The 13301-nt window shown below is 44.5% G+C and overlaps 1 protein-coding gene across 12 annotated transcripts in view; it reads right to left on the reverse strand.

The window, feature by feature from the left end:
• Positions 1-10611, reverse strand: part of KANSL3 (KAT8 regulatory NSL complex subunit 3) — a 41579-nt gene extending 30968 nt beyond the window's left edge. For 8 of the 12 annotated variants that reach the window (XM_025260635.3, XM_045162187.1, XM_006059867.4 and 5 more), the window contains exons 1-2: positions 9240-9504; positions 4252-4422 (exon numbers count right to left, since the gene is read on the reverse strand). In XM_025260635.3, coding sequence (XP_025116420.1) covers positions 4252-4422; positions 9240-9454 — 386 coding nt within the window. In that variant the 5' untranslated portion in view covers positions 9455-9504. The other 4 variants (XM_025260625.3, XM_025260637.3, XM_025260631.3 and 1 more) reach the window with 4 other exon arrangements.
• Between the last annotated feature and the right edge of the window lie 2690 nt (positions 10612-13301).

Genomic DNA, 13301 nt, shown 5'->3' on the forward strand with positions numbered 1-13301 from the left:
CAAAGAACATCAGAGAGATGAAAAAGGTCACACTTACTTTTTCAGATCATAAAATTCTTTGCTTAAACACCAGGAGAAAGGAAGAGGAATGACGGGGAAAGAGGGAGGGAAAATAAACAACTCAAAGGTCTTGAATCAAAATTTCAAACATCTGTCTGAGATTAACACATAGATATTATATATACAATACTGAGAGATACAATTAGAGCAAATTCAGAAAAGGAGAATATTTTTTAGTTGAATTCAGAAGTTCCGATTTCTAAGATAGACAATCTGCTATTGTAGGACACTAGATGCTTTTACTGAAAGGCTGGCAATGTCCTCGAATCCATTCGAGCAAGGCCCTGAAGTACCATATGTCAGGAGTTTTGTTACATGTCTGAAAAGCTGTGCATCTAATTAAACTTGATATCTGACAAACATCTGGGGGAAAAAAGCTGATCCAACTTCTTTGGGAAACATTACCATACCTGCAAATATATATCATTTTCAAAAGTTCACCAAGTCACACGATTTTGGCATGCAGACACAAATCTAGACCAGGAGTCAGCAGACTTTTTCTATATAGTGGACTGGATACTAAATATTTTAGAGTTTCCGTCACAACTATTTCAGTCCACAATTGTAGTGCAAAAGCAGCCACAGACAATACCTAAATGAGTGGGCGTGACTGTGTTCCAATAACACTGTGTTTACGTACCCTGAATTTTGAATTTCTTGTGTCTTCTTTTGATTTTTTTTCAACCACTCAAAAATATAAAATCCATTCTTAGCTCATGGGTCATAGAAAAACAAGCAATGGGCTGGATTTGGCACACAGGCCATAGTTTGCCAACCCCTGATCTAGACAATTAAATCAAGAAGACAGGGATATTTAAAATCATGTTTCATGGAATATCAGGCATTACTAGAGAACCTAAGAGTCAGCTGGGGTGGGGGATGCATTTTCTAAATACAGCAAGTTATCTGGGGACTTCCCTGGTGGTCCAGTAGTTAGGACTCCGTGCTCCCAGTGCAGGGGGCATGAGCTTGATCCCTGGTTAGGGAACTAAGACCCTGATGTTGCGTGGCTCAGACAAAAAAAAAAAAGAAGTGATCTGAAGCTATCTGCTACTGAAATAATTCAGGAGGGCAAAATGGGGCACTAAAAAAGAAAAGTACGTTTCTGACTCCCTGATAGAGAGATCAGTCATCTCTCTGAGGAAAAATACATTTCTAGGGAGCTGTCCTATATGAGTTCTTGGTGTAGCAAACTGTAATTTTATATGATTTTATACATGGAAGAAAAGAAGCAGCAATTTAACAATAAAATCAAGTGAAAGAATGGCAACAGATGATTATAATCAGAGCAGAGAGAACTAACTACAACCTCCAAACAGGCTACAGATCCAGAATTTGGGGACGAGGTCATAAAAATGGTGACCTCTGAGACTGAAGCCAGTAAGTATCATCAAATAATGAAATCAGCTATGTGAAATAGTGACGTACCTGAAGATGTAAGCCTGTTGCTAATGAGAGAAGAACACCTCCAAAATCTCATCAGACACTAAAAAACAAATAATCTGAGATAAACTGAGCACTAATTAATCATATCCATCTGTGGCAATGGCATAACACAGGTATGGAGGTCCACATGGAGAAAGAGGAGCCAAAGCATAGAGCCTGTCAGTGTTTTTCTGCAGGACTGGGCAGGTGAAGGTGTGCCTTGGCCTCTCTGTCATCCAGCTACCGTGTTGGAGGAGGGCACACCCGTGCAGATGGTCTACTAGCCACCCACTTCTGTAAGAGAACAGCTTCCCAGACTCTCCCACTGAGCATCAGGGCTCTGGGCCAGGCTGCCCCAGTATCTCGTCTGCCCTGCAGCTGTATTTCTCCTTATAAATTAAGAAACTTGCATTCATGCATATTATTAAGTCTCTGATGACTTTGGTAAGCATGACGAGTGCACCCAAAACCCTTTGCCCATGACCAAGGGTGAACCGATAGAAAAATTCATGCAATTCTGCTATGCAGTTTCTCAAACTGCAGACTGAAGACAAGGCAACCAACAACACAATGGGGACACATATCTGTTTGAAGTCACCTTGTCCGGCCATCACTGGGCTCTTTCCACTGCCCTTAAAGAAAAGGTACAGCAGCTGACAGCACTGGGCTCCAGAGTCAGACGGCGCGCTCTGAACAAACCCCTGCTCCACGACTTCCTAAGGTTTCTTCAACTTACTGAGTTTAGCTTCTTCATTTTTAAAATACAGATAAAGAAGGGATATGCCTAGGGGAGTTGTGAGGTTTAAAAGAGAGAACGCACGTGAAGCACTTGGTACAATGCCTGGCACTAGAAAGCGCTCGACAAATGTGAGTTCTTTTCGTTACCACCATTGCCAGTATCTTCAGGGTTATTAACTATAACAATGGCGATAAACGATTTTGCTGAGCTCACTGGCCCCAGCAATACTCGAGTAGTTGATCTTCATTCACAGCGATTTTCCTCTTTATCTGACGCTCTAGAGACCATTTCCCCTTCTTAGGGCCCAAGACTAATTCCAATTCAAGACCCCGAAGAACTTCTCCACAAGATCTTCAACCAGGGTGCAGAACCGCTCCACCTTCACCAGCCACCACCTGATCACACAAGCACACCAGCTCAATTTCATTCCCTGCTTCCAACCAAACTCATGAACCATTCCAACGAGCCTCGAACTTTCCTGCCCTTCTTCCTACCAAATTACTTCTTTTTCCTCCATTAAGTAAGAACCCTCCAACATTATGACAAGTTTACTACTTTCCAACTCCTGATGTAAAGACCTTAACATTCCCTTAGGAGATAAATACATACAGAGAGAGCCATGAGGGAAATGTAAATTAAAACCACAATGAGATGTCATTTCACACTTGCTAGAATGGTCCTAAGAAGAAAAAGACAGATGAAAAACAAATGTTGGCAAAGATGTGCAGAAACTGGAACCCTCATATGCTGCCGGTGGGAATGCAAAATGATGCAGTCCTTTTGGAGAAGAACCTGAAGATTCCTCACAGATTATCAAACGACACAGCAATTTCACTCTTAGGTATATATTCAAGAGAAATGAAAATGTATGCCCACACAAAAACAAGTAAATGAATATTCACAGTGACATTATTCATATACAGTAGCCAAAAAGCATTAGCAACGCAAATATCCATCGACAGATCAATGGATAAACAAAAGGTGGCACTTCTGTACTGTGAATATTATTCAGGATGAATAATATTATAAAGGAATAAAGTTCAGTATAAAGAAATGAACTACTGACACATGCTTCAACAGGGATGAATCCTGAAAACATTATGCTATGTGAAAGAATCCAGTCACAGAAGACCGTGTTCTGTATGATTCTATGAAATGTTTCGAAAAGGTTAAGTTTAGAGAGACAAAAAGTAGACTGTGGTTGCCAGGGGTTGGAGGGGTTGGGAGGAAATGGGAAGTGACTGTTAATGGGTAAGGAGTTTCTTTTGGGGGTAAGGAAAACGTTCATCAAATTGACTGCAGTGATGAATATACTAAAAATCACTGGTTGTACATATTATATAAGCGAATTGTATGCTACATAAATTTTACTTTCATAAAGTTTTATGCAACAAATACAAGATAAATAAATGCTTGCCAAGCAAACAACAAAGAAATGACCTAAAGAGGAATGCTGAGTCCCTGGGTCAGTAGGATATGAGAGAGCAAAACCAGCCAGCAAACTCATGAAAACAGGCTGAGGTGCTCCCCCAAAACCACAGACTACAAATCTATCTTTAAAAGTCACTCAACTCAAACATCTATTAGCCTTTCATACGACTCCAAAACATTTTCACTACCCTAGTTATAGACACTATAAGCACAGTATCATACAAACGGACACTTAATTTTTTTTGGTAGTCTGGCTAACTCCCGTATCATAACGTGTACTATATACACTACAGAGCAAGTCACACCTATCAAATTTGACTCATTTATACATTCAGTTAACACTTACTACTTGCCTACTATGTGCCAGGCAATGTCCGAGGTGTCAGGGATGCAAAGACGGCGGACACACAAGCTCTCCTCCCAGGGAGCCCACTGCAGAATGAGCTGAGAGTTACAAAGACAGGAGAACATTTTGACTCCTATGGCTGCAAATGAAATAAACTCCTAAAAATACGTTTCAATGACAACGATATAAGATATTCACAATGCACTGACCATGAACCCTGTAGTGCCCAGTCCTCTCAGAAGCAACCTACCTGTTGACATGCTCCTCCCAGTCCTCTGGCGGGGGAGGGGCATCCGCATCGGTCCTGGCGAAGATGACGTGCCGTTCACACTCATTCATCACACTACGTGCCTTCTGATTGTCGTAGAGCGGCACAGGGGTGGATATGACTGTCTCCACGTCTATTGGGACATCTGATTCACTGTAAAAGTGAGGAAATAGGACCAGCCACATATATTTCAAACAACGTAAGTATTTAATGATTGTCCCAGTGCCAAAAATGTCTCTTTAATATAATCAGCTTTTTATCTATTTATTTTTTTTGGCTGCACCAAGCAGCTTGTGGGATCTTAACTCCCTGCCAGGGACAGAACTTGTGGGCCCTGCACTGGGAGGGCAGAGTCTTAACCACTGGGCCGCCCGGGAAGTCCTTAATCAGCTTTACAGTTTGCATAAGCACACTGTGTCCACAGAAAATTCTGATCCAAAGTTACCTTTCCCACACGCATCTAGATCTCTGTGACATGCTGGTGTACGAAGGGGAAACACAAAGTTGTTTTAAATGAGCTTATGTAAAACTGACAAAGCTATTTTTTTAAAAAGACAAGTATATTCCATAAGCATACAGTTGATCGCCTAAAGGTGCTTTTCAATAGCGTAGCTATAAGCCACATGCAAATGTTTAACTTACTAACAATTAAATAAAATAAAAAAATTCATTTCCTCAGTCACACAAGCCATATTTCAAGAGCTCAACAGACACGTCCGCCTCAGTTCAGTTCAGTTGCTAAGTCGTGTCCAACTCTTTGCAACCCCATGGACTGTAGCATACCAGGCCTCCCTGTCCATCACCAACTCCTGGAGTTGACTCAAACTAATGTCCACTGAGTTGGTGATGCCATCCAACCATCTCATCCTCTGTCATCCCCTTCTCCTCCGCCTTCAATCTTTCCCAGCATGAGGGTCTTTTCAAATGAGTCAGTTCTTTGCATCAGATGGCCAAAGTAATGGAGCTTCAGCTTCAGCATCAGTCCCTCCAATGAATATTCAGGACTGATTTCCTTTAGGATTGACTAGTTGGATCTTAGTGCAGTCCAAGGGACTCTGAAGAGTCTTCTCCAACACCACAGTCCAAAAGCATCAATTTTTTGGTGCTCAGCTTTCTTTATAGTCCAACTTTCACATCCACACATGACTAGTGGAAAAACCCTAACTTTGATTAGACAGACCTTTGTTGGCAAAGTAATGTCTCTGCTTTTTAATACACTATCTAGGTTGGTCATAACTTTTCTTCCAGGGAGCAAGCATCTTTTAATTTCATGGCTACAGTCACCATGATCTGCAGTGACACTGGAGCCCAAGAAAATAAAGTCTCTCACTGTTTCCATTGTTTCCCCATCTACTGGCCATGAAGTGATGGGACCAGATGCCATGATCTTAGTTTTCTGAATGTTGAGTTTTAAGCCAACTTTTTCACTCTCCTCTTTCACTTTCATCAAGAGGCTCTTTAGTTCTTCTTCGCTTTCTGCCATAAGGGTGGTGTCATCTGCATATTTGAGGTTATTGATATTTCTCCCGGCAATCTTGATTCCAGCTTGTGCTTCATCCAGCCTAGCATTTTGCATGATGTACTCTGCATATAAGTTAAATAAGTAGGGTGACAACACACAGCCTTGACGTACTCCTTTCCTGATTTGGAACCAGTCTGTTGTTCCATGTCTAGTTCTAACTGTTGCTTCTTGACCTGCATACAGGTTTCTCAGGAGGCGGATCAGGTGGTCTGATATTTCCATCTCTTAAAGAATTTTCCAGTTTGTTGTGATCCAAAGGCTCACAAGGCTTTGGCATAGTCAATAAAGCAGCAGCAGATGTTTCTCTGGAACTCTCTTGCTTTTTCGATGATCCACTGGATGTTGGCAATTTGATCTCTGGTTCCTCTGCCTTTTCTAAAACCAGCTTGAACATCTGGAAGTTCACAGTTCATGTACTGTTGAAGCCTGGCTTGGAGAATTTTGAGCATTACTTTGCTCGTGTGTGAGATGAGTGCAACTGTGTGGTAGTTTGAGCATTCTTTGGCATTGCCTTTCTTTGGGATTGGAATGAAAACTGACCTTTTCCAGTCCTGTGGCCACTGCTGAGTTTTCCAAATTTGCTGGCATATTGAGTGCAGCACTTTCAAAGCATCATCTTTTCAGATTTGAAAGAGTTCAATTGGAATTCCATCACCTCCACTAGCTCTGTTCGTAGTGATGCTTCCTAAGGCCCACTTGACTTCACATTCCAGGATGTCTGGCTCTAGGTGAGTGATCACACCATCGTGATTACCTGGGTCATGAAGATCTTTTTTGTACAGTTCTTCTGTGTATTCTTTCCACCTCTTCTTGATATCTTGTGCTTCTGTTAGGTCCATACCATTTCTGTCCTTTATTGTGCCCATCTTTGAGTGAAATGTTCCCTTTGTATTTCTGGTTTTCTTGAAGAGATTTCTAGTCTTTTCCCATTCTATTGTTTTCCTCTATTTCTTTGCATTGATTACTGAGGAAGGCTTTCTTATCTCCTTTTGCTATTCTCCGGAACACTGCATTCAAATGGGTATATCTTTCCTTTTCTCCTTTGCCTTTTGCTTCTCTTCTTTTCACAGCTATTTGTAAGGCCTCCTCAGACAACCATTTTGCCTTTTTGCATTTCTTTTTCTCTCCAAGAAAAAAAAAAAAGAAATGTCTACCTAAGGCTACCATATTAGAGGAAGCAGGTACAGAACACTTCTGTTACTACAGAGAGTCTATCAGGCAACGTTGGTCTAAAGTTCTAAATTATTTATACAAATTTTCCTTTCCTTACCAAGTCAACTGATAGCTAATGATATGCTGTAAAAGCCCATGATTGTCTAAGACAGATTGCTGGGAATGCAGACAGACACCTCAGCTTACTCACTCTGTAAGGAGCCCACAACAGAAACAAACACAAGTGGATACCTGAAAGATCTTTTGTATTTTAAAACATTAATGAAAAAAATAAATAAAATGTTAATGAAATCCTAGTGCTGTGTTTTTCAGTGCAATAACTCTGTCACCCCAAATATGATGTCAATCACACTGGTCTACTGGCAATCTAGCAAATGTCACTTTAACTTTTTTACCTCAATGATGCTACTGTATACACTCCCAATGGCTAGAATAATTATACCATTATAAAATGAAGTGAAATAATGTGCAGCTGGATTTGGTGGTGGGTGAAAGAGCTGATTATCTTCTGTGGACAGACTTTGGGCAAGGTACTTAGACTTGGATGCCTGAAAAAGAAGTCCTGGTGTCACAATTCCAACCCTATCTTCCCGGGGTGCCTCCCAACTAATGGCACTACTGAGCCAGAAACATGAGAATCATCCTCCCTTCCTCTCCCCTTAATCCTGGCCACTCTTGCCAACTCACCACAGCAGGTCATGTTGGATCTACCCAAGAAATACACCTCAAGGCCATCCCTTTTTCCCCACCTGTAATATGCCTGTCCCATCAAGGCCCATGATCTCTGGCCCTGACCACTCTGCAGTGGTCTCCTTGCCAGGTCTTATCTATTCCACTTCAGCACTATCATCTATTCAACAAAAATTCAAAGTGATCTTTTTAAATATAAACTCAATCTCTAGCTTAAAATCCTTCAATGACTTCTCACCAACTCTGAGATTCAAATTCCTACATGAGGTAGCCCCTGCCAGCTTCTCCCCTAGCTCCCACTTACACCCCCATTGCAACCACCTTCCAGATCCAGTGGCCTAAAAAGAGCTCCTAAAATACGCCAAACTCCCACTTACAGGGCCCATATATGGAGCTAGTCTGTAAGAGGAAGTAATTTTCTGAGTATTGAAATGACCAAGTCCACAAAATCTCACTTTAAGAAAATAATCATGAGATTTAAATACAGGAGTTTCAATGTTTGCAAGAAGCTATTACATAACTAAGAGAGAGACTTGCAATTCTATTTAAAAGAGCTCTTCAGTGATGCCCTTGATCAGAAGCATCAGGACTATGCTCAATTATTCTCTAAAATCACAGATCCTGTGACATCCAAAATAGGTCAACAAAATGAGGCTCTCGCTGGGAAATGAAATAAAAACCACCACTATTCTACATGTGCTAAACACACATGTCATGGCACTTCTAGCTCATTAAGGCTCACTGGTGGATCAAAAGAAGCAAAGCACAAGATCTCTGTTTTCCAGCAAACCTAAAACCTGTGCTACAGAGATTAAACATCAGGTCAGATTGAGACAAACAAAAACAAACTCCTCCCCAAAAAAGTTTATAAAATTATTAAGGGCATGATTTTATCATCAGAATATATCACTAAATCTTGAAACATCTTGTGTTCCAAGGTAATCAGAATGCCTTAAAGCTCAAAAGAATTGCTAAACAAGTTTGCACAGACCAAATGTAACTTACCACATATTACATGGTAAGTTTATGAAAAAATTCCTGACCCTATTATGTAGGCGAGCTGAAAATATAACCATATCTAAGAAGGATTAAGATCAACCCATGGTGACAGTTCCATAACAAGTTAAGAGGGAAAGAAAAGTCTTGGGCATGTGCTCCTAAGCTTTGCAGGTGAATGGAGGAAAAACAAACCAAATTACCATAAAAAGGCCAGTGTTGGAGCCAGAACACTGGGCTATTTTAGGAATGAGTCTAATCCTATGTGACAATTTTTAAAAGTCAACTCTTCCATCTTTTTCTTCCGTTTAAATAATCATCTTCAATTCCTCTTTCCACACAAGTCCTCTTATCCTAAATGCAATCAGCTGTTTGCTTTCCTTTGAACATCCTGCCTTCCTAACTCATTAGATGTCTTGAATCCAGAGGTTCATCAAAAGGCCTGACATTCTCAGGATGGTTAAGAAGGATGCTGAATTAAACATCCCACCCCACCCCTAATCTCCCACAATAAAATCCACTTTAATCCCCAACTGATTACTGCCCAGTTAGGGTGACCGCAGCCCACAGGAGAGAAGGCCAAACTCACATGGTACTTTCGTGCTGCCTCCGAGGAGTAACAAAGAGCATGCGGGTGGGGCGGGCACTACTGGCATCCGGGTGGGCACTCCACGGCTTAGCATAGCTGTGATCCAGAAACACCAGGTCCAGTTCCCGCTCATGCACCGAGAGCTGGAAGAGCAAAGAGGTGCCCATGCGCCGCGCTGAAGTCTGGAAGTCCCTCTCCCCACCGCGGTGGGCCATGTCAGAAGAGGGGCAGCAGGTCAGAGAATGGTTATCTGCATGCTAGTCACCTGCGGTGAAAAGTTTCAGTTCAAGTCAATTCAAATGCTCTGAATTTCTTCCAACCTAGAACATCTTAATAGGCTTCTTATTTTAGTGACTTTCTACCATTGGCAGTTGAGTATTATATAATTACATAATATCTGTCACACTGCAGACCCTTGCCCTCGTCGGGAGGGTTCCTGAGATCCCACTCCACCACCCAAAATGGCTATGGCGCCCCCTCCATCTTCAGTCTCTACAATTCGGTCCATTGGGAAGCTGGAGGACTGCCTCACGTGGACAGATACCACACTTGCTTGGCCAGCGCCACAATTTCCCAGGGGGGCGCAACGGGTTTTGCCAAACAAGAGGAATCACAAATAGTACTAATTCCACAGCTAAGGGTCTTGACGGCTGCGAACCATTCTCACTGAGCCGGAGCGTGAGCATTGCTGAAACAGTTGTGCAACGTGGGCCTCGGGGAAGCCCTGACCTCTCTCCTTTGTGTTAAACAAGTTTTGTAACTACTTCATAGTGCTCTGGAGTTTTAAAAATCTACAGATGAGCGGTCCTCCCCAAAGCCTGTAACAAAATGCTACGCCGGGAAGGCCCCTCTCCCTCACCCAAGGCCCTGGTGGTCCCCGGGGAACCGCCCTCTACCCCAGGTACCCTCCGGGGTCCCGCCCCCGAGCCTCAAAACCGCTCCAGCAGGCAGGCAGAGCTCATAATTCGCACTTCACAGACGCAGGCGCCGGCTCAAGGGGATGGAGTGACTTGGCCAAGGTCACCGAGAGTTCGCGACGAGGAGGAGCCGCCTCGCACCCGCCTCCCGCCCGCCCCGGCCCGGCTGAGCGCCCGCGTCACGGCGGCCCGAGACCGCCCCCGGCCCTACACGATCGTCCGACCCAGATCGCCAGGACCCGGGCTCTAGCGCCCGGCCCCCGCATGCCCCGGGAGCCGGGAGATCCTAGCCGAGAGCCCCTGCCCGCTCCGACCCGGACCACGACCCCTCAGGCCCGCCATCCCGGCCAGGGCCGACTCTCCCTCACCCGCAATCGTCCGGCCGCGCGCTCGGCCCGGGCCGGATCCCTGTGCGCGTGCGCGCTACCGCCTCCACGCCCCGGCGCCCAGGGCCCAGAGAAAAACGCGGAAGTGGAGTACAGCTGGGAAGGGAGGGGCGGTGAGCCGCAAAACCCGGAAACGATGCAGCTGCAAGGGAACCTGTGCTGCTGCTGCTGCTGCTGCTGCTAAGTCGCTTCAGTAGTGTCAGACTCTGTGCGACCCCATAGAGGGCAGCCCACCAGGCTCCCCCGTCCCTGGGATTCTCCAGGCAAGAACACTGTAGTGGGTTGCCATTTCCTTCTCCAATGCATGAAAGTGAAAATTGAAAGTGAAGTCGCTCAGTCGTGTCCGACTCTTCGAGACCCCATGGACTGCAACCCACCAGGCTCCAACGCGCATGGGATTTTCCAGGCAAGAGTACTGGAGTGGGTTGCCATTGCCTTCTCCAAGGGAACCTCTGCTGCTGCTGCTGCTGCTAAGTCACTTCTGTCGTGTCCAACCCTGTGTGACCCCATAGACAGCAACCCACCAGGCTCCCCCGTCCCTGGGATTCTCCAGGCAAGAACACTGGAGTGGGTTGCCATTTCCTTCTCCAATGCATGAAAGTGAAAAGTGAAAGTGAAGTCGCTCAGTCGTGTCCGACCCTCAGCGACCCCACGGACTGCAGCCTTCCAGGCTTCTCCGTCCATGGGATTTTCCAGGCAAGAGTACTGGAGTGGGGTGCCATTGCCTTCTCCAAGGGAACCTCTACTTCTGCTTTATTGACTACGCCAAGCCTTTGACTGTGTGGATCACAACAAACTGTGGAAAATTCTTCAAAAGATGGGAATTACCAGACCACCTTACCTCCCTCCTGAGAAATCTGTATTCAGATCAAGAAGCAACAGTTAGAACTGGACATGGAACAACAGACTGGTTCCACATCAGGAAAGGAGTACGTCAAGGCTATATGTTGTCACCCTACTTACTTAACTTATATGAGAGTACATCATGCAAAATGCTGGGCTGGATGAAGCACAAGCTGGAATCAAGATTGCCGGGAGAAATATCAATAACCTCGAATATGGAGATGACACCACCCTTATGGCAGAAAGCAAAGAAGAACTAAAGAGCCTCTTGATGAAAGTGAAAGAGGAGAGTGAAAATGTTGGCTTAAAACTCAACATTCAGAAAACTAAGATCATGGCATGTGGTCCCATCACTTCATGGCCAATAGATGGGGAAACAATGGAAACAGTGAGAGACTTTTTGTTGGGCTCCAAAATCACTGCAGATGGTGACTGTAGCCATGAAATTAAAAGATGCTTGCTCCTTGGAAGAAAAGTTATGACCAACCTAAATAGTGTATTAAAAAGCAGAGACATTACTTTGCCAACAAAGGTCTGTCTAATCAAAGTTATGTTTTTGGAGTAGCCATGTATGGACGTGAGAGTTGGACTATAAAGGAGGCTGAGCACTGAAGAATTGATGCTTTTGGACTGTGGTGCTGGAGAAGACTCTTGAGAGTCCCTTAGACTGCAAGGGGATCCAACTAGCCAATCAGGAGGAGAAGGGGAGGACAGAGGAGAAGATGGTTGGATGGCATCACCGACTCAGTGGACATGCGTTTGAGTAAGCTCCAGGAGTTGGTAATGGACAGGGAAGGCTGATGTGCTGCAGTTCATGGGATCACACGACTGAGCTACTGAACTGAACTGAATTGAGAACGCATGCGGGCCTTGCCTGCAGACAACACAGGGTCCGGAGCATGGGTTCTTGCATCTTCAGCAGGGAAAGTGAGGGTGAGGGAGGAGGCTGGCTCCCGTGGCCCCTATTCTCGCTGTCCCCCACTGTTGCTTTGTAGGTTGCCTGGCCAGGGCGGGAGGCAGGGCAACCTACTTTCCACTCCACAAAGCTCATCCCTTACCTACCAGGTTGTGTTCCTTAGGAATTTACTCCTTATGCTGCATGCCTGAAACTAACACAATACTGTAAAGCAACAATACTTAAAACAAAAAAAAAAGGAATTTACTCAAGAAACAGCCACAATAAAAATACATGTAAAAATTAAAAGTTGCTCTGAGCCTAAAACTGCTCTAAAAAAAAAAAACTATTAAAAATAAATAATTTGTGGAGTGCTGCTTGCTGGTCTCTGCAAAGATGTGTCAAGATGGCCCTACCCTTAAGAAGTTAAAGCGAGGCAGTGCTGCCCTCAAGGCAGAGATTAGACTTCGTGGTTGTATTTAGTTGCTTCAGTGGTGTCCATCTCTTTGCAACCCCATGGACTGTAGCCCGCCAGGTTCCTCTGTCCATGGAATACTCCCAGCAAGAATACTGGAGTGAGTTGCCATGCCCTCCTCCAGGGGAGCTTCCCCACCCAGGGATTGAACCTGCCTCTCTTGAGTCTCCTGCACTGGCAGGCAGATTCTTTACCTCTGCGCCACCGGAAAGCCCGGTGAAAAAAATGCATTATCATAAAAAGAAAATACTGAATACAGTATAGATTTAGCCCCCAAATGAGATATGAATGAAAACAGGTTGCAGGAAAGGTAGGTGTAATAAACCTGTCATCGTGTGTGATAAACAGTTCAGTTCAGTCACTCAGTCGTGTCCAACTCTGCAACCCCATGGACTGCAGCACGCCAGGCCTCCCTGTCCATCACCTACTCCCGGAGTTTACTCAAGCTCATGTCCATTGAGTTGGTGATGCCATCCAACCATCTCATCCTCTGTCATCCCCTTCTCCTCTGCCTTCAATCTTTCCCAGCATCAGGGTCTTTTCAGA

The sequence above is a fragment of the Bubalus bubalis genome, chromosome 12, assembly GCF_019923935.1.
Source record: "Bubalus bubalis isolate 160015118507 breed Murrah chromosome 12, NDDB_SH_1, whole genome shotgun sequence".
Classification (NCBI taxonomy): domain Eukaryota; kingdom Metazoa; phylum Chordata; class Mammalia; order Artiodactyla; family Bovidae; genus Bubalus; species Bubalus bubalis.